The sequence below is a fragment of the Solanum verrucosum genome, unplaced genomic scaffold (genome assembly GCF_900185275.1).
Source record: "Solanum verrucosum unplaced genomic scaffold, falcon-dt-bn FXZP01000284.1, whole genome shotgun sequence".
Classification (NCBI taxonomy): Eukaryota; Viridiplantae; Streptophyta; class Magnoliopsida; order Solanales; family Solanaceae; genus Solanum; species Solanum verrucosum.
In genome coordinates, this window is record NW_026019936.1 from 1,041,536 (window position 1) to 1,068,134 (window position 26,599).

General features: G+C 32.3%; 5 protein-coding genes across 5 annotated transcripts in view; 3 read left to right on the forward strand and 2 right to left on the reverse strand.

The window, feature by feature from the left end:
* The first annotated feature begins 2,673 nt into the window (after nucleotides 1–2,673).
* On the forward strand, nucleotides 2,674–7,844 carry LOC125836230 (serine/threonine-protein kinase rio2). The gene is made up of 13 exons (XM_049515358.1): nucleotides 2,674–2,797; nucleotides 3,188–3,308; nucleotides 3,389–3,435; nucleotides 3,528–3,598; nucleotides 3,699–3,812; nucleotides 3,895–4,070; nucleotides 4,148–4,236; nucleotides 4,958–5,075; nucleotides 5,300–5,373; nucleotides 5,523–5,570; nucleotides 5,789–5,957; nucleotides 6,734–6,847; nucleotides 7,215–7,844. The coding sequence occupies exons 2-13, from the start codon at nucleotides 3,225–3,227 to the stop codon at nucleotides 7,491–7,493; spliced, it is 1,383 nt and encodes a 460-aa protein (XP_049371315.1). The 5' UTR covers nucleotides 2,674–2,797; nucleotides 3,188–3,224; the 3' UTR covers nucleotides 7,494–7,844.
* A 217-nt stretch (nucleotides 7,845–8,061) lies between these two features.
* Nucleotides 8,062–26,599, forward strand: part of LOC125836196 (F-box protein SKIP22-like) — a 218,576-nt gene continuing 200,038 nt past the window's right edge. Inside the window, exon 1 of the mRNA XM_049515310.1 lies at nucleotides 8,062–8,066. The gene's annotated coding sequence lies outside the window, so the exon portion shown is untranslated. The remainder of the gene's footprint in view (nucleotides 8,067–26,599) is intronic.
* LOC125836400 (protein LEAD-SENSITIVE 1) lies at nucleotides 8,169–10,696 on the reverse strand. The gene is made up of 3 exons (XM_049515574.1): nucleotides 10,472–10,696; nucleotides 10,294–10,367; nucleotides 8,169–9,081 (listed from the first exon to the last, which is right to left on the reverse strand). The coding sequence occupies exons 1-3, from the start codon at nucleotides 10,489–10,491 to the stop codon at nucleotides 8,399–8,401; spliced, it is 777 nt and encodes a 258-aa protein (XP_049371531.1). The 5' UTR covers nucleotides 10,492–10,696; the 3' UTR covers nucleotides 8,169–8,398.
* Nucleotides 13,011–18,052, forward strand: LOC125836179 (digalactosyldiacylglycerol synthase 1, chloroplastic-like). Its single transcript, XM_049515286.1, has 7 exons — nucleotides 13,011–13,608; nucleotides 14,989–15,021; nucleotides 15,380–15,467; nucleotides 15,891–16,375; nucleotides 16,468–16,734; nucleotides 16,908–17,257; nucleotides 17,517–18,052. The coding sequence occupies exons 1-7, from the start codon at nucleotides 13,045–13,047 to the stop codon at nucleotides 18,043–18,045; spliced, it is 2,316 nt and encodes a 771-aa protein (XP_049371243.1). The 5' UTR covers nucleotides 13,011–13,044; the 3' UTR covers nucleotides 18,046–18,052.
* LOC125835646 (aluminum-activated malate transporter 8-like) lies at nucleotides 19,557–23,368 on the reverse strand. Its single transcript, XM_049514760.1, has 6 exons — nucleotides 23,083–23,368; nucleotides 22,636–22,779; nucleotides 21,877–22,149; nucleotides 21,310–21,434; nucleotides 20,793–20,936; nucleotides 19,557–20,246 (listed from the first exon to the last, which is right to left on the reverse strand). The coding sequence occupies exons 1-6, from the start codon at nucleotides 23,366–23,368 to the stop codon at nucleotides 19,557–19,559; spliced, it is 1,662 nt and encodes a 553-aa protein (XP_049370717.1).

Sequence of the window (26,599 nt, forward strand, 5' to 3'; positions counted from 1 at the left end):
GACAACATAAAATATTTCAAAAATAAATACATATAAAAAAATTTGATTAATTCTTGAAATTAATCTATCGTTAAAAATTATCTATAAAATACAATAAATCGTGATTTTGACCACTTAAAATATTTATTAAAAAAACAGAAAAAATAAATTGACTGATGCTTAAAATTAATCTATCAATGTCACATAAGACAAAAGTAGTAATATGTATTGTTTAATGTGAAATTATTGAAAACTACGTAAAATGTATTATAAATGTTAACAATTAACAACATTTGATTGAATCTTGAAATTTTATCAATGCTACATACATTGAGACAAGTGGAGTAATATATATTAAGTATTTAAAAATTACGTACAACCATATTGCTTTCTGTAGGTTTCGAATTATCGTGGTCATTTTTTAGGCTGATACAAGTTTTGTACTTTTTTTTTAATATTATAAATCGCAATAATTAATAATTTAAAATATTTTTAAAAATATATTAAAAATTTAGTTGGTTTCGGGAATTTTATTTATACTATATAAAATGGGACAAAGGAAGCAACATATATCATTTACAAATGACTTAAAAAGCATTAAAAATTACAATAATTACCAATTTAAAATATTTAAAAGCTATATAATAAAATAGGTTCACTCTCAGAATTCTTTCAGGCTCACATATATTAGGACAGAAAAAATAACACATATAATTTTAAAATTACCAAAAAAGTATTATAAATAATAATAATTAACAACTTAAAATATCTGAAAGACATTTTAAAAGGGTTAATTTTGTAATTTTATCCATATCACATAAATTAGGACAAAGTGACTAGTAATGTTGGTTATTTGAAAGTTACATCAAAATATTATAAATCACAATAATTAATAACTTAAAACATTTTTTTTAAAAAAATTAAAATTTGGATGACTCTCCAAATTTTATTTCTGTGACATAAATTGAGACAACAAAAATAACATATATTGGGTCCATTTTAATTTATTTGTCTTATTTTTTTTTGGGTTTTTTATATTTAAAAAATGCGTAAAAAAATTATTAATCATGATAATTGACAACATAAAATATGTTTTGAAAAAAAATACAAAAAATTCCACTCATTCTTTAAGTGAATCTATCGTAAAAATACTATAAATCATGATAATTGACAACATAAAATATTTCAAAAATGTTGTATGTGGATAGTCTTATGGTGCCTTGAATAGCGTCAAATAAAGTACAAGTTTGTGATAAAAAAACTTATTCCTTTATCCACGCAAACAATCGCTTCAAAATCTCCATTATTAGCCCCAAAACATACCATTTATATTATTGGGCTCGTGCCCGTGCATAGCACGGGCAACATTACCTAGTATATATATAAAAGAGAATATTAGGCCCGCCTACATGACGCTACCACAAACCATAATTCCTTGTTAATTTATTTATTTCCAAAACAAGCCTTCCCCTTTCATGAAGAGTTGCGATTTTTATGAAAAGTTGTGACTTTTATGAAAAATTGTGACTTTTATGAAAGGTTGTGACCTTTCCGAAGCGTTGCAACTTTTTCAAATAAATGTAACCTTTCTGATAAGACACAATAAACATTTGTTCACACTACCCTTTGTTGTCTATAATTAGAGGGATTTCCTCTCATTTTAAAATAACGAAAATTCTGAACCTCTTCTTCTTCTTCACAATTAAATATTTGTGTACTTTGTTCCTGTTGAGTGGCTCATTGACACCATTGCTTATGTTACAGATCCTGATATGTATTTTTACAATCATTAATTTATGTTTATGTTATCAATCAAGGATAAATGATAAGATGTAATAATTTTCATTTTGTTTTACATTATTAGTGTTTGTTACTACGTAATCTTGTGTGTAAGATAATATAGTGTTTAGTTTTAATGCCTGATAGGTTTTAAGTATTATTTTATAAATTCCGTGACATTAAATTTTCGCGTGAAGCGCAGATAATTTTACTAGTTATATATTAATCTCAATACCTTAGTAGTTACTGTCTTTGTCCTTTAGCCTTTAATTCACACTTCACAGTGACTTTGAGTCACAATTTTACATTATAAAAAACGTTAAAATCTAAAATAAGAACCATATCCTCTTAATTTCTCTTTGTGTTACGCTTGTATAGATGTTTGTTATTGTTGTTTCTATTTTATGAGCATTTGTAAAGTTACATTATTGTGTTTCACATCAAATTTATTAGAAAAGTCATATATTTGTTTTATAAGTATTTTCTTATTGGTTAAACCGAAAATCGAACCGTTAAGGACCAAAATCGATAAAATGAAAACGGATAAAAATATCTCGTTAGTTTGGTTATTGGTTTAACATATTTAAAAATCGAAAATTGATAAATCGAACCGATAATACATAAAATCGAACTGAACCGACCGGTGGACACCCCTATATTTTAGGAGGGTAATACTTTTTATTTGTAGTTTATATTTGAACAATATATATATATATATATTTTTTTTTTTTTTTTTTTAAAAAATACTTTTACACATCAAATTCCAAAAAATAAAATTGTACCTAATTTTTTTAATTTGATAAATATAAATTTTACCTCATTTTCGAATAAAAATTGGGTGGAAAATAAAATATATTTTTAAAAAAATTATAATTTTTCTTTTTTTGAAAAATATATTTTTAGGGATTCAGCTAGGTTTGTTTAGAATTCTTTCTCCTTCACTAGCTCAAGCCTTCAAACTGTCGGTTAATTTTCTTCAGCAACTCAGTTTTTCTCTTCTTGAAGTTTCAATCTTTCTTTACCAATCTTCCATTAACAAGTAAGTATTGTATTAATTCTATCAATTAAGCTTTTTTTAGAAACCCAATTGTTTAGTTTAGTATTTTGTTGTGTTTGGGGGACAGTTGTTGTTGTGTATAGAACAGGAATAAAAATCAAAGATTCAATGATTTCTGTGCTCTATTTGATATGGGGTTTCGACCCATTACATGTTTCTTTTTTATCTTTTGTAAAGTTATGATCTTTTTTAGGTTCAGATGTTTTGGTGTTCAAGGTAGCTGCCGTTAGCTAGTGTAATTGGTTCCTTTTATCTTCTCTCTGTCTGCCCTAAAACTAACTTTGTATAGTAGTTCTTAGAGCTGATTATAATCCTCAAACTTCTCAATATTTTGTCTAAATTACTGAATCTTTGGTGGGTTTTTGTATAAAGGTATTAGCAATCACTAACAGTAACAACAGAGGCAAAGATGAAGTTGGATGTTAACGTTTTGAGATACCTTTCGAAAGATGATTTCAGGGTCCTTACTGCTGTTGAGATGGGAATGCGCAATGTCTGTAAAATCTTACACCCTTTTCAACTTTGATTTGTTTTCTTTTCAATTTATGATGGTTCTTGTTTTGTTGTTTTCAGCATGAGATTGTACCTTGTGAGCTCATTGACCGGATTGCTCGCCTCAAGTTAGTCGATTTTTCTGAATTGAAATACATTAGCTGTTGTGTTGTTTTGTTAACTTTTTTGTGGTTTTATAGTTATGTTCAATTGTTTTTAGGCATGGAGGCACATATAAAGTGTTGAAGAATTTGCTAAAGCACAAATTAGTGCATCATGACTCTTCTAAATGTGAGTGTTTTGAATGTTTTTGTTTTGTTAAAATTTTGAAAACTAGAGTATTCTGGCTACCTTTTTATTCTGAATTTTATTTCTTAACATTGCTGTGTAGATGATGGATTTCGACTCACCTATCTTGGTTATGATTTCCTTGCGATAAAGACTTTGGTTAATCGTGGGATATTTAATGGAGTGGGTCGTCAAATTGGTGTTGGAAAAGAGTCTGGTAACCTTTTATCAATATTCTTGTGTTTAATTATGCTTTTGTTACTTTATAATTTACACTTCCATATATCCAATTTTTATAGATATTTTTGAGGTTGTAAAGGAAGATGGCACAGTTCTTGCAATGAAATTGCACAGGCTTGGTAGGGTTTCTTTTAGGGCAGTAAAATCAAAACGTGACTATTTGAGGCATCGTAGTAGCTACAATTGGCTATACTTATCGCGGCTTGCTGCCTTGAAAGAGTTTGCTTTTATGAAGGTAAGTGCAGCTCTCTAATTTGCCGTATCGTCTTTGAATTTGGAGATTTGTTTGATCTTAAACACTTGTGTAAACAGGCACTAGAAGAACATGGATTTCCTGTTCCTCAGGCTGTGGATTGCAATCGACATTGTGTGATTATGTCACTTGTCCCAGGCTATCCACTGTAAGTACTGCACAAATATAGTAATGATGGAGATTATCTGTTAAACTCGATTTTCCTAATATCTCTAAACTTCTGTAAACTTGGTGTTATTTACTTATTTACGTACCAGTACATATGCAACATTTTAGTCTATACCTAGCTTTATAACATTAGTCATAAGGATGCAAGAAGAGTTGCTTATTTCTAATCACCATCATAACCGGAAAAATATAATTTTTGTGGTATTTGAGGTTTAGTATAACCATAATTTTTCAGTAATTGCGGTTTTTGTATAGTAGTAATTGGATTCTCCATAGCTTGCTTCATAGCAGCTCTCCTATCATGTTCTGTGGTTTTCCTTTCTTTAAGTATGTTAGCTTCATGTACCTTCATATGATCAAATTATGTGGCTAAACTGACCTTTGACCTTAACTAAGTTGGTAATTTTAACTTTTCTTCCCAAAATACTATTTAGCGAATCTCGCTCCTGCATAAACCTTATAACCTTAACTAATATATTTTGTGCTTATAGCAACAACTCCTTGTAAGATACATGGAATGCTTGGATACTCTATTTAATAGCATTATGAGAATAATGTTAATCTGTAAAAGAAATTGTTATCTATGAACTTAACCTTAGAAAAAACATATTCTTGATCTTCGGCTATGTGTGCATTATTGTTGTATTTTTGGTTTCTTCCTAGAAATAGTGACTGTAGAACTTATAAAATGGTCATAATAGTGTGCAGGTTAGGGAGCTGCAAAACCCAGACGTGGTTTTTGAAACAATCATTGCTGCTGTTATTCGTTTGGCAGAACACGGGCTTATTCACTGTGACTTTAATGAATTTAACATAATGGTATCTTATGTTCCTTCTTTGATTTATTTATAGTTATCATTATATTTAACTGCTATAACTTTTTGTTTCTTGTGAGCTTCGTTCGCTCAGTGTGCGACTGGAATATGTTGTTCCATTTTTCATTTCTTTGCCCATTTCAATTGCTCTGAATTTCATTGTATAGGCTTATATTAGACCTGTTCATCAGTTCGCTAATAATCCTTATGTAACTTGTTCGATTACAGATTGATGATGATGAAAAGGTCACCATCATTGATTTCCCACAAATGGTGTCAGTCTCTCATCCTAACGCTCAGATGTAAGATATTTTCCCATCTTATTCCGTCTAAACAGTCTTTCAGAATTCTGTTTTTCTTGTTAGTTTCCCCCCTTCATCTGGACCACTGTGTGCTATAGATTGTGCTCTTAGCAAAATTGCTGTTCCTGATGCAAGTTTCTACATTTTAGGTACTTTGATCGTGATGTGGAGTGCATCTATAAGTTCTTTGCAAAGCGGTTAGTGAATTACTCCTTTCTGTTTATTTGGAGAAGTTCATCTGTTTGACCAAGACGCTACTGTGAAGACTTCTTCCACTTTATGATGTATTTTTGGGACTCATCTTATGGAGTCACTTTTTATCCTGATAACTATTTTGCTGCTACATATGAATTTGAGACACTGAATTTTCCTTTGAAGTGTGAGCTCATAGTTTACCTCTCTTACCTATGTTTAGGTACAATATGTCCTTTGAAGAAAATGAAAATGATTCTGATGGTTTGGAGGTTGAGATAGATGAAGTTGGTCGCCCCCAATTTTCTGAAATAAACAAGAACAGCGGTTTCTTGGACAAAGAACTTGCTGCCAGTGGTTTTACAAGAAAGGATCAAGATGAGCTTGAAAAGGTACAGTCAAGTAGCTCAATTGCAACTACAATTTGTGAACCTTGCTAGAAGAAGAAGAAACTTTCTGGATAGCTTTATTCCAGTAAGAAGGGAAACAAATAAAGAAAACTATGTTTAGATTGAATGACTTCTTTTGGAACCACAATGAAGCTGACTGTCGTATTATTCTGGAAACTTAACTTCGAATATTGAAATTGTGTGACAAATGTGATGGTATTTGTTGCTGAGTAACTTAGATATTCATATTCTATTGCCGTCTCATGAAGGAAATAGACAGGCAACAAAAGAGAACGGGAAAAAAGTTTGTCTTTTAAGCTGGCAGCTTGATTTTGTTGGGAACAAAGCATTTTCTTTTCCTTTTATGGTATGTTGTTCCTCTGTCATGGTTATTACACAGTCATGGGGATTTCTGATTCTACTTTCCCATGCAGCACCACAACTTTACTTATTTTAACCAAAATCTTTGGGACTAGGTCACTTATCTTTGAAGGAGGTAAGCTTACTTAAAGGCATGAAGTTGCCGGCTTTTGATTTTTCCTTTCTGAAAACCTGGGGGACTGGTTTTGTGGGATGTGCTGCAATGCTGTGAAGACACTTGTTCTGGCCCTGGCACATGATTATCCTGACATTGTCTTTCGTCTGTGTCAAACATAGCACCATTTACTCTTTTGTACATGTATAAGAAAAACTTATTGCAGCTTTGTGATATCCTACCATTTTGAACTTGAATCGCTTGTTGTACTTGACTTTGTAGTTATTCTTTACTTTGTTTGCAGTTGATTGAGGGAGAACTTGAAAAGCAGTCAGATTCTGACGATGAAGGAACTGCTGATGAAGAAGACATTAACAACACAAACGTCAAGCAGCTGGAGTCCTTGGACTTGTCGAAGGTAATTCCTCTTTCTCCACTAAGAAGGAAAGAGAGAAGAGACAGACTTGTAGTGATCTCAGATTAAAGTCATAAGTTGAAATGTTTCTGGTTCTTTTCGTTGACAAGGGGATTTAGGACCCAATTCTCCACACTATTCTTTATTACTTGAACACAGTAATGTGCGATTATATCAAACTTGGAGCCTAAAACTTTAATATGAATTTCACCACAAATATGGAACATAAGATGATCCTCAAACAGTTCTCGTATAAATCAAAATAAAAAAAGAGATGACAACCAATGAACCACTTTTGTAAATACTAAGCTTTGCTGTAAAGCAAAAGAGAACATTTCCTGTGGCATTTACTAAAGATATTCTCTTGCAGGAGGACGTTAATCATCAAGCTGGGGATGATAAGCACGACGATAATCATCAAGTTGGGGATGAGCATGATCCTGAGGAAGAGGAAGAGGAAGAGGAAGAGGAAGAGGCCGAGTCTGAAGACGATCCTGAACTAGAGAAAAGCCTGAGCAAGCAGAGGAGGAAGGCTATCCAAGCTGCCCATCGGGGCAAGAGGAACTTTGCCTCGAGGAATACATACAAGGACAAAGGTGGGAAATCCTCGCAGAATTCAAAGGTCCATAAGCAATTGAGTGGCTGGTGAAGTACATGAATCCAGACGAACTCTACACACTGTTAAAGAATATGCTATTCAGTATTCAGTGTCTTTTGAAGGTCAATCCCCGAAATTTCTTTTGCGCGAAGGTGTAGAAGGGAAATAATATTATATTGAGGAGCTATCACTAAGTTGCTGAATGATCCAGTTTTGACTTGGATATACTTTGTCCCAACAGTCTGTCTTGTATATTCAAAATTTTGGTAGCATGTTTGACAGAACATGAAGGCTTTAAGATTGTTAAATGTACTTGTTATTTACTAAAGATTATAAACCAGAAACAGTTATGTAGGTGTGAAGAACTACTTAGATATTCTATTTTTAATCATACTTTTGCTATTTGGATTGGTGACAAAAAACTTGTGCTATTCCTAATCCATGGTGACAATTAGTGGATATATTTCTAAAAGTAATAGTACATAAATTCTTACATATCTTATCCTAGTGTGGATATTTATGTTCCTTCATCTAGTTTCTTGATTATCTGACTAAAACATATTTTCGGGGGTCTTTCGGTAGTAGTAAGATCTGCGTAGATTCTATCCTCTTCAAACTCCACCTGTAAAAATACACTAGTTTTGTTGCTGTTGTTCTCTAAACTATAGTTGCAAGTTGCATGTATGAGTATGACTACACAAAGGTAAACTGCGAACTTTACAAAACTGAAAAAGAATCATATCCCTACCTAAATAAAGAGGAAGGGAAAATGAAATTAAACATCACAAATTCACAATCACAATAGTCACATTACAACAACTTTTGGAGGCAAAGCAACACATAATAAGGTACAACAGATACAGAGCCTGAGGACATAAAGCAAAAGGCTCCCATGTATTAAAAAGAACACTCACTTTCCGATTCTATAGTGCGTTATTACATATCGAGAAATGATACTAGCTAACAGTAGGTGGCAAAACTGCGAGGCAAGGTTCAACAACCTGCAACAAGCCAGTTGTTAGCCTTGTTGTTAGGTCTTCCGCAGATACTTTCATCACATCCCTCCGCATGCCAATATCAGCTGCATAACGACTGGCACAATAGACCCCAACAGCTGTTGCTACCATCCCATACACATTGGTGGTGACGAGACGTAGTGGTGTTGACATAACAGCTGCAAGTGGTCCACCAATTATAGACACTGCTTGTCCACTTTGTCCCATTGTACTATCATCTACCACGAGCAGTCCTGTCTTACAGTAGATGGCGAAGTCCTCACAGTTGTTCTTGAACACATTGTACAATCCAAAGCCATTAGTAAGGAGGTAGTTTGCTCGATGAACCACAATGTCATCTGGGTCCGAGACTGCAAGAGTGCATGTTCCTCCACGTGCTTTTGCGAGGAAGATAGCAGGAGTTACAGCATATTCAAAGCGATAGAGGATACCTCCAGCTAGAAAGCAGTCCAAACATGACGAGACTACTCCATGACCATCTGATGGTGGGGTGCAAACAGTACAAGGAACAACAGATCGATTTGGAATTGAGCTTACCAAGATATGATCCAAAACGGTCCCAGTTCCTACTTCTTGACCACGTCTTGTGAAGTGAATGACTTTATTGTCCCCAACATAGATACCTGTTATTTAGGCATATCCAATATGATTAGAAAATAATCTTTGTATTCCATCGTTTATTAATCAAGGTATTCAGGAAACTAGATGGTCAAAGTGATTCAGAAGCATAAGCAATATCAAAATTAAATTAGCATGCCACAGCGCAAACGCTTGGATAACATTAGTTATGCACTTTAAATCTTTTCTAGCCTAATGTGAACACTGGCAAGGAGCCAATTGCCTTGAATTTACAGAAAGACCGATAACCCTTCACGTAGCAAGCAAATTACTAAAGGATTTTACCAATAACATCATTGGATCATCTTCCATTCGATAATTAACTGCTTTATTAAGTGAATGAGCTACACCCCATATTGGCAAAGCTCTCTAAGGTCTATCACTAAGCACATAGTCCAGAAAAAAGTAACCCTGAGAATTACTCGATCAAAGAGATGAATCACTCAGTAATGCATTTTGTTCCTAATTGCTTATGATAAGCGTGGTGTCCATGCCAACGAGCGCACACCTCGACTAATTCCACGAGGTATCTACTACCTCCCACCGACACATGTACCACACAACTCTATCTACCAAGGCTTAGACAAATGAAAAGAATAGATTCCAAGTTTTCGTACTTGACCAAAGTTTTTATCAATTTAACTGGTTATAGTCTAAAAACATAGAAACAACAGCAACTTAGCAAAATCCAAACACTCACAGACACAATTCAAATAGAAAACACAATCTTCTTGAAAATTCAATGCCATCGATAAATCTTGAACAACCCCATGTATCATCTCATTTCCATAATTCGCCGAGATACCTCATACCTGCCCCCTCCCACCAACAACAGGTTACAAATAGGTGAAAAGATCATTTGCAATTTGAACCAGACACCTCATGGTTCCACACCAATAGGTACATACCCAAGTAGACATTATTTACCATAAAGAACAAGTTTTTTTACTACATCAACCTTAAATGCTATCAATAAATCTAAGACAACCCTATGTAGTATCTCATTTCCATAATTCCACGGATACCTGCCACCTCCCACCCACCAACAACAAGTTAACATATAAGAAAAAATCACTTGGAATTTGAACCCGAGACCTCATGGTTCCATACCCTTTTGGACATATCCAATTAAACATTATTTACCATAAAGAAAAAGTTTTTATTTTTCTACATCAACATTAAGATATCAGATTAAAGCAGAAAATTCAGATTCTAACCATGATGGGCATAAATATAAGCAGTGCGCCAAGAATAAATATGATCTCCAGGTTTGAGGCTGCTTCTATCAATTCTGTCATCATTTCACCAAAAACAACAAAACAAAAAAGATAAATCAGTAAAAACTTCAAAACCCCACCAAAAAAATTGAAAAAAATTGGGAAAAAATCAGATTACCTATTAGAAAGCAACCCCATTTCTTAATTTTCGGATAAACAGAAGGATATGATGAATCTTTTGTGCTGAAAATTTGATCAAGAACAACCGTTTTTGCCTTTTAAGCAAATGATAGACACAGAAGACGCGTATCCTTCGTGTTTTTTTGTGTCTGCTTTACGGCACGGATTTCAATGGAGTTTGAAGCTAGTGAAATGACGAAATTACCCTTTAAAATTATGCAAGCTTCGTTATTAAGCAAACATGTGGCCTAAGGAGGTGGGGTTATATATTCTTTCGAGGAAAAAGATAATAATTACTCGTTCGTCTGTCCTTAATTATTTGTCCATTTTGATAAATTAAGAAAGAACAACTTTTTTTACATACAACTTCCGTCCACTGTTATTTGTCATAATTTTTCCTTTTTCTGTCAAACGATAATAATTTTGACTAACATTTTACGATGTGTTTTTTCATATGCAAAAAATTGAAATCTATAGTACTTTTCGTATAATTTTTGAATATCTAAATTTTTTGTTTAAAATATTGAATTAATGTAATCCAATTTAACTTTGAAAAGTAGTCAAATTGACTTTTGAAAAACGCAACATGACAATTTAAAGTGACAGAGGGAGTTATACCTCCAATTAATTTAAAAAAGATAAAACTTCTTGAAAATCTTAATTTTTTTATTTATCTACTTCATAATTAATACGGGTAAAACAGTAAACTCACTATGTCAATCATTGTTTTCTTAATGGATGTGTCAATTCAAAAGTAGACAAGTAAATATGGATCGAGGGAACATAATATTGACGTATATTTAGCTTAGTGATGACATCACCTTAACATCTTGTTTGGATGGTTGTTACCTGTTGTATTGTATTGTATGTATTGTTAGCTTAAGTACAATGTTTTGTTTTTATTGTTGCTTAAATTTTATTGTATCGTATCGTTCAAATTCATTGTTGGATAACAACGAAAAAGATCCATTTTGTGTGACGGTCGATTTGGTGTGGTCGCACCGTTAAGTTAATATTTTCGCTCATTTTGTCTTTATTTATTATTTAATAATTTTATTTTATCATTTACCCTACCTTATCATAGTAGCTCTATTCGCACCCTAGTTTTCTTGTATGTTTATCATTCAAATTATGGATAATGATATTATGTAACGACGGAGAATGATATAATCTATCTAAATATTATATTTATTAAAACAATATAGTACCATACAATACAACACAATATAGTACGATATGATACGAAACATTATTATAAAACAATAGATGACAATCATCCAAATAAAGTGTTACATGTTTACACAAACAATATAAGAGTTAGTTGACAGTTGAACGTTTTCACATTTTCATGCAGATGGGTTTGATCTTTGATGTGGTTGCACTTGGATCTTTTTTCTTTCAGTAATATGCATAATTTTTATAATTTAAACTCGTTGGAAATACTTTATTTAAATTAAGGATCTATCGAAAATATTCTCTCTATATATATCATATAAACTTTGCGATTTTATGTATATTTTATCCTTTCCAAATATCACGTATAAGATTATGTCAGGTGTGGTTATTGTTGTGATATTAATTATGTGTCAGTAATTCATATTTATTTTGTATGTAGTGAAAAGTTTTTTTGTTCAAATTTTCCATATGGTGTTTGATACTTGATTCGAGTCCGACTTATTTAAATTTACATTGCGTAGGACTCATTCGGGGATAGCACTCCTTATTAAGAATTTTTTTATACCTAAAACTCAAATTTGAGGCCTATGATTAACAGAAAAGCAACTGCATTCATTACGACGCATCTGTTGATAGTAACGAAATTTACTTATCCTTTAGCAAAAATAAAAAGAAAGAATAAGAATAAGAGTAATTTAATAAATTGAAAAAATTATCTAAATACACAACTTATTTGATCATATTCTTTAAAAATTCCTATCATTTGAAAAAATTACAAAAGTCCTTACTCTCTCCTATTCTCGGATACATTACTCTAACGTGATGTATTGGGATATGTGTGTCTTGTATCAAAACAAAGGAAATATATCAGGACAGGTGTGTCTTGTATCATCAAAGGTAATGTATCGAGACGTGATGTATCAGATGCTGAGTGATATATCTAAAATCGTGACACGATGTATCAAGAAATTAAGTAATGTATCTGAAATCGAGACGCGACGTACCGAGGCGTTGAATGATGTATCCGAAATCATTAAATTTTAAGAAATTTTATAATTTAAAAAGAATAGGAATAAAATACAATTAACTCTTAATACTACGAGATTTGTGTAAAATATACTAAAAGTAGCTACACACAATCCACAAATTCTTGTTAAACTCCGTTCACATACCAACAAGGCCCAATCTATTCACAGTCCGGGCCCAATCACATCGTAAAATCCACGTCATCGAATTCTATCCATCCACGTCATCTCCCGGGAATCTACCACTACACGTGTCATCCTACGTGTCATTCCACCATTGTTAAAGCATCAATTTCAACCACCCATTCTTCTTCTTCTCCAAATTTTCAGGAAAAAAAAAACAGAGCAATTGCTAAAACCCTAGAAAAAAATGATGAATTTCAAGCCACCGGAGACCAAAACGACGTCGTCGTCGTCTACGGCGGAGAAAGCCTTCTCATTGATATCTAAAGGATGGGAAGAGGTTCGTTCTTCCGCCGACGCGGATCTACAACTCATCAGAAACAGAGCTAAGGAACTAGAGAATTTCCTTAACTCAGTACCAACAATTACGGCTACTGCAACTACTACTATAACTCCGGGAGAGATAGACTTTGTTAAGAAGCTCCGTCCGAAATTATCGGAAATACGTAGGGTTTATTCGTCGCCGGACTTTAATTGGGCACCGAAAGGGAAGCTTCGAATTGATTTATCGGGAATTAAGAATGCAATTGTGACGGAAACGGAAAATGAGAAATTGGGGAAATGGAGAAGAGAGAGGTTTAAGGATGAAAGACAATTTGGGGAATTGAGTAATTGGGAACCAATTAGGGCTTTTAGGAATCGGTTAAGGGAGATGGAGGTTGAGATTAAGAGTCCGAATTCGTCGTCTCCGGTGGAGATATTTGAAGGGATTAAGAATAGTGAATTTATGGAGAAAGTAAAATCGAGCTTCGTAAGTTTTGTTATCACTTGTTTGTGCTTCGATTATTGTATTATTTCGTTGTTGTTACTATTAATGCTCTCATTTGACCGCCTAGGTAGGGGTAAGGTTGCATACCCACTACCCTCCTTGACCGCCCTTGTGAGATTATACTGAGTATGTTGTTGTTGTTAATGCTTTCCCTTTTGCATTATTTTGTTGTTGTTACGACTCTCAGTTGTGTATTCCCTTTTCAAATTGTTTGGAAATGCTTCATTTAGGTTGAGAGTCTATCAGAAACAACCTTTTTATCTCTACAAGATAGAGTAAAGTCTGCATAGTTGTGGGATTATACTGAGTATGTTGTTGTTGTTAATGCTTTTGGTTTTGCATTATTTTGTTGTTGTTACTGCTCTCATTTATGTATTCCCTTTTCAAATTGTTTGGAAATGCTTCATTTAGATCGAGAGTCTATTACAAACAACCTTTTTATCTCTACAAGATAGAGTAAAGTCTGCGTACTTGTGGGATTATACTGAGTATGTTGTTGTTGTTAATGCTCTCCGTTTTGCATTAGTTTGTTGTTGTTACGGCCCTCATTTCTGTTTTCCCTTTTTCAAATTTTTTGGAAATGCTTTATTTAAGTCGAGTGTCTATCGGAAATGATGTCTCTATCTCTACAATATAGGATTAAGGTCTGCGTATACTCTACCCTTCAAAGACTCTACTTGTCGGATTACACAGGGTATGTCGTTGTTGTTGATTGTTACAAAAGAGAAAAGTTAAGTATGTTTTTTTTGGCAAAAAACCCAGAAAGTCACTACCTTTTTCTTTTGCAGAAACAGCCCAAGCAAAAGGAGTTTACAAAAACTGATTATTTTTTTTGTCGTCAAAACTTAAGTTTTGAACTTTTTGAGCCAATGCTACAATGTTAATTTATGCTTATTTACTTGGAAGCAGAATTATTAAGAATAAGGCTAACTAGTTAGTGGCGATTTGCTTAATGGACTAGCTATGGAGGGATTATAGCACAAAGATTATCGTGTTTGAATTGTGATTAATATATACTGATTTTCACGCACAAAGATTATCGTGTGTGAATTGTGATTAATATTTATAGATTTTTACGCAGTCAATAATTTTCCAGGAATTGTTCAGTTCCATAGAAAATGAAAAATGAAGTTATGTAAGTAGTAGTTATACAAGTTCTACACTAGAAGCCAAAGTTCTACTAGTAATGTAGAGTTTTATGCCGATTTGTTTTAGAAGAGAGTTTTATATGGAAATCCAAACATTGTATTAAAATTGATCTGACTTGCTACTTATCATGGCTTTTGCTTTTTTACTTTATAAATTGGTCTGATTTCACATGATTAATCTGCTATTTTTGTGTTTTGTCTAATGATTTTCCAGAAGTCAATTTGCAAGGAACCAGAAGAGTCGAAGGTTAGTGTCTTACTTTTACATTTCGTGAAGTTGTAATTGCAAGGTTTTAGATGTGTTTGAACTTTTCAACGTATTGTGTAAATAATGCTTTGCTTAGTCGGCTAAGGTAGGGTAGTTTGAAATGACGATTTTGATTGAAGAACATCGAAGGAAACACAACTTTATAAGCTGACCATTAGAACCTTTGATTGTAAATTAGGATAGCCAGGTCAATACACAAATTGGAGTACCGACGACATGTCAAGTGGAGCTGTCTTTGGATCTACATCTTTTTTGAAAAGTGGACATATCAATGTTTAACTAGAAATTGACTGAGGTTGAAGCTATTGGTTCCTTTACATGATCTTCGTCTATGCAGGGAGTTCCGCCACTGGACGTGCCAGAGTTGTTAGCATATTTAGTTAGACAGTCAAGCCCATTTTTGGATCTAATTGGCATAAGAAGAGGTAATTGTCTGTCAAACGGTTTGTTGTTTTTGTGAACTTGTAGGTTCGATCTGAGTTTGTGTTTCTCTGGATTGTTCTACTTGCAATATTCTCTCTTTACATTTGCTACGATCATATTAATTCATGACAACCTGCTAGATTTATCCCAATCTGGTTTTTGATCTGTTGAACTAGACATGCTTCTAGAACAAAATGTGAATATTGGAGGTCTCTGTGATGTAGATGCTATCGATATCTGGTTTGAGATTCCATGTGCTTCGTTTTTGCGTAATTTGTTTCGTTTTATTCATTTTATATTTAATTGGACCATGTGCATTTTGTTGATTGTACTCACTAAATTTGGTTTGATACTATTTGACCTCTATATTATTTCGTCTACTAAAAGCATATGCTATTTCCTTTGGGTCTTTGATTTCACTATAGATATCTCCGATAAGATCGTAGAGAGTTTATGCAGCAAACGGCGGAACAAACTTTTATTACGTGCTTTACCTGAAGGAGATTCTTCCCTGATCGAAGGCGATAATATGAATGATGAACTAGAACTACGAATTGCCAGTGTACTACAAAGTACTGGTCATCATTATGAAGGTGGGTTTTGGAGCAATTCTACAAAGCAAAACATATCAGATGGTAAAAGACATGTAGCCATAGTCACAACTGCTAGCCTACCTTGGATGACTGGAACAGCTGTCAATCCTCTCTTCCGAGCGGCTTATTTGGCCAAGTCTGAAAGGCAGAATGTTACACTCTTGGTTCCATGGCTATGTAAATCTGACCAAGAACTAGTTTATCCAAACAATCTTACATTTAGTTCACCAGAAGAGCAAGAGCTCTACATACGGAATTGGCTCGAGGAAAGAGTCGGTTTCAAGACCGATTTCAAGATCTCGTTTTATCCTGGAAAGGTATTCCTGGCAAACTAATTGCATATTATTCAGTAAACAAAAAGACGCTACTGAAATGCAGTGATTATTTGACACTTTGTTTTCCTCTCCAGTTCTCCAAGGAAAGGCGAAGTATACTACCAGCTGGAGATACTACTCAGTTTATCCCATCAAGGGATGCTGATATTGCAATCTTAGAGGAGCCAGAACATCTAAATTGGTACCATCATGGCAAACGCTGGACTGATAAGTTTAACCATGTCGTTGGTATTGTTCACACAAATTATTTAGAGTATATCAAAAGAGAGAAGAATGGGGCTCTTCAAGCCTTCCTTGTGAAACACGTAAATAATTGGGTCACAAGAGCGCATTGTGACAAGGTAATTTTTTACATATTGATTGAGTTCTCCAAGACGGGAGTAGGAAAAGTTGTTGATTAAATTCTTTACAGCTTTACAGACCAAAAGATGCGTTAGCACTTCAAATTGTGTTTATCATGTCTAATTATTTTATTTATCCTGGTTCTGATGGAAATGCTAATTTCGTTGTTTAGGTGCTTCGCCTTTCTGCTGCTACACAGGATTTACCCAGGTCTGTGGTCTGTAATGTTCATGGTGTAAATCCGAAGTTTCTGAAAATTGGAGAAAAAATGGCTGCAGAAAGACAAAGCGGTCAGCAAGTATTCTCTAAAGGTGCATACTTCTTGGGAAAAATGGTTTGGGCCAAGGGTTACAGGGAGTTAATAGACCTTTTAGCGAAGCACAAAAGTGACCTTGTTGGTTTTAATATGGATGTGTTTGGCAACGGGGAAGATGCTCATGAAGTGCAGACAACAGCTAGGACGTTAAATTTGAATGTCAACTTCATGAAAGGCAGAGACCACGCGGATGATTCTCTTCATAGGTATCCTTTTAATAGAACCCCTTTATTTTTTCTGCGAAAATGCTGGTAATATGTAATATCATAAAGCTTTGAAGTTTCGATAGAACATTGGTGCTACCTATACTTTACTCACAAATACATAAACTTTCTTTGACTTGAAAGCATATTTTTTGGTTCTTTAATGGATTTGAAAGGCGACTGTTAGTTACTTGCGTAAAAATGTACTTCCATCTCGTACTTCATGGTTCACCTTTCCTGATCGATAAATTTTTGCTTGCAGTTATAAAATCTTCATAAATCCTAGTATCAGTGATGTACTCTGTACAGCTACAGCTGAGGCACTCGCTATGGGGAAATTTGTAGTTTGTGCAGATCATCCGTCTAATGAGTTCTTCCAGGCATTTCCTAACTGCTTGACTTATAAGACATCAGAAGACTTTGTAGAAAAGGTTAAAGAGGCAATGACCGGTGAGCCTCAGCCTCTCACTCCCGAGGAACAATATAAGCTTTCGTGGGAAGCTGCAACACAGAGATTCATCGAATATTCTGATCTCGATAAGGTTTTGACTAGTGAAAAAGGCAGTGACAGTAGAAAAAGCAGGAAAGGCATAGGAAAATCAGTTTCCATGCCAAATTTGGGAGGGATGGTTGATGGAAGTCTGGCATTTGCACAATATTGTCTCACAGGGAACGAGTTCGTGAGGTGGTGTTCAGGTGCAACACCGGGAACACGAGACTATGACAAGCAGCATTGTGAAGATCTCAATCTCTTACCTCCCCAGGTAGAAAATCCAATTTATGGCTGGTAGTTATATACCTTATTTGACCTGTGGTGTGATGTAACTTGGATACTCATAAGTCCAATCCTTACCTGGTATTAGTGTCGTAACCAGGATTTTCACGTAAAAAGCCATTTTGATCTTATATATAGTGTAATTTTCTGCAAAGAGGTTCCGATGTATCCCTTCGTGCTCCCTAGCTCCACCCCTGCCCTAGTGTTCCAGGTTTTGTTTTGATGATTTTTGTAGCTAGTGATGCAGTTAAACCTGCAAGAAAAGTAAATAGGATGTGTAAAATTTGTAAAATTATGATATATCTTCTTGTCTATCTAATGTGTCAAATAATTTTTTTTTCATGTTGATCATGGTTCTTTGTAAATTAAATATATGAAATTAACGTAGAGACGTATATACAAGTATATTTTCGAAAAATATAATCCCCAACTTATCAAACTATGGATTGAATACCCTATTCATATGTCCATGCATTCGTCAATCCAAACGACATTACAAGAAATTCATAGTGCTTAGTTGCTTACATATAGTCCCTAATACAAGATCTCAAATCAATCTTCAAAAACCCCTTGGCTCCCTAGTGCTTGTTAAATAAATCAAAAATAAAGTTGGTTATTTTTGGACGTGCTCACCTACCATCGATAGCAGTTATCGGATCTTACAAACTTAATCCCATACAAATGGAGTCCTTAGGCATAAGTAGAGGAAGAGTTATTTTGTATAGAATTGATCCAGTTGACTGTTGAGATGCTATAGCTAATTTTATCTATCACGCTGGACTTGTAAGTTTGCGCAAAACTTATAGTGTTTTTGTCAGAATCTTAGTTTTTGCGAAGCAGCTATTGGCTGCAATTTGGAACAATGGGTCGAGCTTAAGCTCCCCTTAGCTTTGTAATTTTATTCATCAACATATTCTGGACACCCTTGACAGAACAAGGTGTTGTAGCCCAGTGAATTTACACGCCTTGAAAGAGCCCGTAGCAACAATTTTTATTTTTTATTTTTTTCATTTTTTTTATATCGTCCATGAAATTCCCAGCTCCGTCACTGCGTCCAAAATATCAAGCTCAAATTAAAATATTAATTACAAGTACTAGTAGATAGAGCAATGAGGATAATTTCACTTTGTAGAGCAAAAACTAACTTGTATTACACATACAAAATAATATTGAAAGGGAAGTACTCTAACAAATTTCACTACTTATACTTTCATTTGCAATTATTTACAATTTTCTATCTCAATTGATTAAAAAAATTAAATGCTATCATAAAGCTTTGTATCGACTAAATTTACAAAGTCTCCTTTTTCTCTGTCATTTTCACCTCCTCCACTACTGTTGTTACGGTAATCAATATAGATTCGAGAAATTAAATGCTATTATTAAACTTTATATCTGCCAAGTCTGTTAATTCTACTTTCTTCTTAGTCATTTCCATCTCTTCCACTTTTGTTGTTGTCGTGTTTCCACGTATCCCAATAACAACAGGTTCTCCTTCTGTCACAGCTAGTGGATTACTCACTTGATTCACCCCTCTAGGATTGTTAGTACTCCTTCAGTTGATTCGAAAAATTGAGTGCTATTATAAAGCTTTATATCAACTAAGTCCATAAAATCTCTTATATTTTTTGGCGTTTTCATCTCTTCCACTATTGCCATTGCGGTGCTTCCACGTATCCAAATAACAAAAGATTCCTCTTTTGTTGCATTTATTTGATTATTCACTCGATTCACCTCATCTACAACCACTTTCCCCTTTGATTCTACATTGTCACCTATCTCGATCGTAACAAAATCACCACCATCCACCTCATCCTCCACAATAGGATTCACGGTCCCACGGTGCAATATCTGCGGCCGATGCGGCCGGGATGTTGTTGGCGACGATGGACTCTTCTTCTCGAAACGTGCTTTGCTCGAAAGCTCCTCGATAGCCTCAGAGATCTCGTCGACACATTTAGTGATGGAGATGAGTAAGGACACGACGGACGCGGTGGGAACAAAGTCCATGACGTGAGATTCATCGTATCGAAAAAGGGTTTTTGAGGTGCCTAGTGTGAGTTTTAGGTCATCAATGACATTTTTTGTGTTACGTATCGAAGAAATTGGTTGTGCCATAGTTTTAATGGACAATGCAAGTTCTTTTAATGCATTTTTAGATTCCATAATCATTTTTTTGCATGCTTCTTCTGTCCTCCTCTCAAATTCATTTGGTGCCTACAAAATTAATCATTAATAATATGTTAATTTGACTATATATATGATAAAATTTAAGTTATATATATTATTAGTACGAATAATTTTTATACTATCATTTACTAAAAGAAGTTCTCATTTTTCTAAAAACATTAGAAGCTCTTATACAATCCTAAATGTTTGAACAGAAGTTTTAATTTCTCAATAAACAAAAAATATATTATATTATAATTCATTTCAATTTATGTAACATTATTGATTTTTTTGTCTTTTGGTGTTACAAAATGTTAGACCATTCAAAATATATGTAATTGTATTAAGTTTTCAAATTTTTAAACACTGATAGTCTTTTAGTAATTATTCGGGTTTTTACTATGTACAAATTATAAAATCATATCGCGGTACATTATTGTGCAAGTAGGTTATCCTCTTAAATAAATGTCATGAGATGCGGTGTTTTTTAACTGTTTCTAGTAATTCGTACAAATACCCCCCCCCCTTTAAATGTATGTCACAAGGTGACAAAAAAAAATAGGAATTGATAAAAAGAGTGTTTTATATATGTACCTGAGATTTCGAGTCTATGTGGTTACTAAGAGCTAGAAGATGGCAAGCACATTTTCTAACAAGACTACCAATCTTCAAGTATTGTTTCCATGGATGATTAAACTTGAAACCTCCATGAGGGGGTTCCCACCATGCTAAGTTTGCCTGAAACATCGAATAAACTATATATTATTAGTATAATGTAATTTATTATATTATGTTGCTGACTATCGAGTTTAAGTTATCAATCAAAGTTGTTAATTAAATTTATCCATATTATAATTTTTTTTTATATCGTTAGTGAATAAAACTTAAATTCTGAAAGTCATTAGAAAGTAACACTCATGCATGTTACAAAGGTGATTTAAAAAAGTTAAAGAAAATGTCTGGTCATAATCAGACAAATAATAAATACTCAAATAATAGTAACCTCTTTTGGATGTTATAAAAAAAATGAAAAAAAAACTTTTGACTAGTGATGAAAAATAATACTTTTTTTTTCTTTAAAATTATGAGAATTGTAATGTGATTTACTTACCAAAGATTCCTCAGTGGCCTTAGAACCAAGAATACTTAAAAAAGCTTCATGAAATCCCTTTTCATTATTGTTGTTACCTTCAACACTTTTATTCTCAGAAATGTGAAAATATTCACTTCCAAATCCTGTGAAAACAACAAAAAAAATATTTAATTTTTTCAACTTGTTGCTCCACATAAAGTCCTAAGCTGATCATGTGACAAAAGGTTAGATATTATTCAGTATGTTTCAGCTTATGTGAATGTGTTCGATTATATATAGAGTTTAGAAAAAAAAGTTATTTTAAAAAAAATTACGATCTTATATAATTCATCAGGTTCATTTAAAGTATTTTTCTTTTTACATTTTGACACTCCTATTAAGAAATTATTTAATAATGTTAATTAATAAGAGGGAATATTGCTTAACTAGATAAGACAAAATTTAAAAGGTTAGAAAATCATTTAATGTGAACCATAGGGAGTATGACATAGGGGTCAGATTTTGAAAGGTTAGGTAAATAAGAAGTTGAAAGTTAAATCGTTTTTAAATTAAAAATAAAATAAAGTCATATATATTAAAACGTACCTTCTAGATAGCTTGCTAGCTTTTCAAGATTGGTACTAGCAAGCTTATGAAGATCTTCTCCGGCCCACACTGGACGAATAATCATGGAGATGATCATGACAGTGAAGACACCAATAAGAATAGTGGATATCCGTCGATGAGCCAATTGAAAAATATTTTCTGATCGATAACCGGAGACCGCAACCAAACAAAAGGTCAAGACAAATATCATGGTTCCATAGTCATACCTCCTCTTAATATGAGGGTAAAATCTTGTAAATGTACCTAAAGCACCTGCACATATCATTAGAAATGAGGTTAAATTTGTACTTCTTAATTCGTTTCAATTTATATAATTTTATTTTTTAAAATTTCTAGTTTATCCAATAAAAATGACATCTTTCTTGAACTTTTTATTTTACTTTTAAAGAAAAATATTTATAACTATGCAAATGTTATGACATCCTTACAAAGCAAAAATTTACAAACAACCACATTTTAGCCCAATAGAAAAATAGTTATTGTCTTAGAGTTTCAATCTTGAAAGTTGAAACTACATATCTATAAGTATTTTTTAAAGACAGTCTGAAAAATGACCATCAGTTTCAAAAGTATTTTTGTATAGTATATTTGTTAGGACCATAAATTTCAATATATGTTTTTTTTTTCTGAAACTTATTTGTTGATTAGTCAAATATGTTTACATAGTAGACTTCATTCAGTTTAACATTTTTTTTTTTGCTATTATTTTATTATATAATATGCTTTACAAATTCATACCTACAATAAAGACCAAAACCCCAAGAATTATAGGATTTGGCCCTTCTCTCCCAATTAATTCAGCTAAGTATTTAGCTCCAAGACCAAATGCACCAGCTAGTGCTGTACCAATTCCTCTATTTATGCTCTTTGATATGGTTGCGCCTGAATAGATAAATAAAACATCAAAAATCTAGATAATTCGTATCTAACATGATTTTTGATAATTCATCGTTGATACGTCTTTTGATAGGATTAGATTTTTTTTTTTTTGTTATTTAGGAATTAGCTGTGAATTTCATTGCTAAATAACTGACATCTAATAAAATTTTTTATCACATCCATAGTTAAATAGGATGAACGATGTGTTTTTTTATTGTTTAACAATAGAAACCGTCCATCGATAATTTCTATTTTTTTAGGTGTAAAAAATTGAAAAATTATTATAGTAAAAATAAAAATAATTACCAGCGGTGAATTCAAAAGTAACCACCACAGTGAGGACAGCCCACATTACTGGTTCATCGAAGTTATGAAACAGTGGTTCAGTATAATAGAACAATGAAACTAAAGTGAGAGCTAGTCCCACTTTAAAGGCATGCCAAATTTTTCTTGGATCATCTTTGCCAATTTGCTTTGTGTTCTTAGCAATTTTTCCAATTTTTATTTGAAATTTTCTTGGAAAATCCTTAAGCTTGTTCCACCACATGGTGAAAACATTAAGATTTTCTTGATTTGTTGAATCAATCTCCATGAAGATACTTTTTTTTAGGATAAATGAAGTGTGTTGGAAGAGAAAGAAGAGAGACGAGTGAAAGGTGATGGAATGAGAATTGTGTAATAAAAGAATCTCAAAAACCTCAATTTATAGTTGCAAAAAAAATGAGGTGGAATATTTTAACAATTTATATTTGTACATGAGTATATGTTATTTTAGGGGCCGATCTTATAATAATAATAATAATAATAATAATAATAATAATAATAATAATAATAATAATATCATACTATTTTAATAGACGAATAAAATAAAATAAAAATGGTGTAGATACTAGTAAAGAAAAGTCATTGAATTTGACTTTCTTGATTCCTTTCTTGTAGTATATAGGTCTGCTACTGAATTTTCCAGAAGAATGATATGATCATGAAAATCGATCATAAACCTCATAAGAATACGTACATAAGATATTTGTTTCATTTTAGTTATTTAAAGTGTGATCAAAAGGACATTAACATTTGTACATATTAATATCAACAATGATATTTATCTTTGTACGTAGAACACACAAGTTGTTATAGAAAGTCGAAATATTATAAGTACTAGTTAAAACTATCCTGATAACAATAATATCTTATCTACTTTAATAGCTAAATAAAACAAAAGAGGATGAAGATACTAAAAAAATGTCATTGAATTTAACTTGCTTGTTTCTTTCTTGTAATATATATGTCTGACACTGAATTTTTTAGAAGAATATGATGAACATAAAACTCATAAATCTCATAGTATGTACATATGACATTTCATTTATTTTTAGTTAGTTAAAGCTTGATTAAAAGGAGATACACATTAATACATATTAAAAATCAACAAGGTTAGTTTCACGCTTTGAAGAGCACACAAGTTATCATAGGAGGCCAAAATATTATAAGTACTTGTAAAATTATGACCGTCATAAATAACAATAATATTTTATCTATTCTAATAGCCCAATAAACAAAAGAGGAGGTGGTGGGGAGAGATACTTGGAGAAAAAAAAGTCATTCATGAATTTGACTTGCTTGATTCTCCTTACTTATGTAGGTCTGCCGCTGAATTTTCCAAATGAATAACACAATCATAAAAATCATAAACCTGTAAATATGATATTTGTTTCATTTTAGTTATTTAAAGTGTGATCAAAAGGACATTAACATTCGTACATATTAATATCAACAATGATATTTATCTTTGTACGTAGAACACACAAGTTGTTATAGAAAGTCGAAATATTATAAGTACTAGTAAAAACTATCCTGATAACAATAATATCTTATTTAATTTAATAGCTAAATAAAACAAAAGAGGATGAAGATACTAAAAAAATGTCATTGAATTTAACTTGCTTGTTTCTTTTATTGTAATATATATGTCTGACACTGAATTTTTTAGAAGAATATGATGAACATAAAACTCATAAATCTCATAGTATGTACATATGACATTTCATTTATTTTTAGTTAGTTAAAGCTTGATTAAAAGGAGATACACATTAATACATATTAAAAATCAACAAGGTTAGTTTCATGCTTTGTAGAGCACACAAGTTGTCATAGGAGGCCAAAATATTATAAGTACTTGTAAAATTATGACTGTCATAAATAACAATAATATTTTATCTATTCTAATATCCCAATAAACAAAAGATGGGGTGGTGGGGAGAGATACTTGAAAAAAAAAGTCATTGAATTTGACTTGTTTGATTCTCCTTACTTATGTAGGTCTACCACTGAATTTTCTAAATGAATAACACAATCATAAAAATCATAAACCTGTACATATGATATTTGTTTCATTTTAGTTATTTAAAGTGTGATCAAAAGGACATTAACATTCGTACATACTAATATCAAGAATGATATTTATCTTTGTACGTAGAACGTACACAAGTTGTTATAGAAAGTCAAAATATTATAAGTACTAGTAAAAACTATCCTGATAACAATAATATCTTATCTACTTTAATAGCTAAATAAAACAAAAGAGGATGAAGATACTAAAAAAATGTCATTGAATTTAACTTGCTTGTTTCTTTTCTTGTAATATATATGTCTGATTGAATTTTTCAGAAGAATATCATGAATATAAAACTCATAAATCTCATAGTTTGTACATATGACATTTCATTTATTTTTAGTTATTTAAAGCTTGATTAAAAGGAGATATACATTAATACATATTAAAAATCAACAAGGTTAGTTTCACGCTTTGTAGAGCACACAAGTTGTCATAGGAGGCCAAATATTATAAGTACTTGTAAAATTAAGATTGTCATAAATAACAATACTATTTTATCTATTCTAATAGCCCAATAAACAAAAGAGGGGGTGGTGGGGAGAGATACTTGAAAAAAAAAAGTCATTGAATTTGACTTGGTTGATTCTCCTTACTTATGTAGGTCTGCCGCTGAATTTTTCAAATGAATAACACAATCATGAAAATCATAAACATGTACATATGATATTTGTTTCATTTTAGTTATTTAAAGTGTGATCAAAAGGACATTAACATTCGTACATACTAATATCAACAATGATATTTATCTTTGTACGTAGAACACACAAGTTGTTATAGAAAGTCGAAATATTATAAGTACTAGTAAAAACTATCCTGATAACAATAATATCTTATCTACTCTAATAGCCAAATAAAACAAAAGAGGATGGAGATACTAAAAAAAAAGTCACTAAATTTAACTTGTGTGATTCCTTTCTTGTAATCTATATGTATGGCACTGAATTTTTCGAAAGAATGATATGAACATGAAAGTCATAAATCTCATAGTATGTACATATGACATATAATTCATTTTAGTTATTTAAAATTTGATTAAAAGGAGATTTACATTAATACATATTAAAATCAACAAGGTTAATTTCGCTTTGTAGAGCACACAAATTGTCATAGTAATAAAAATATTTTATTTACTATTTGAAAAAAAAAGTCATTAAATTTAACTTGCTTGATTCTCCTTATTTATATAGGTCTGCCACTGAATTTTCTAGAAAAATGAACACAATCATAAAAATTGTAGACCTCATAGTACAAACAACGTTTGCTTGATCATTTTAGTTATTTACAACTTGATCAAAATGAGATTAAACATTACTATATAACAATGTCAACAAAAATGATTTCACTACTAGTAGAAATTGTTTTGATAACAATCATAATATTTTATCTACTCTAATAGTCAAATTAAATAAAAGAGGCTGGAGATGGTAG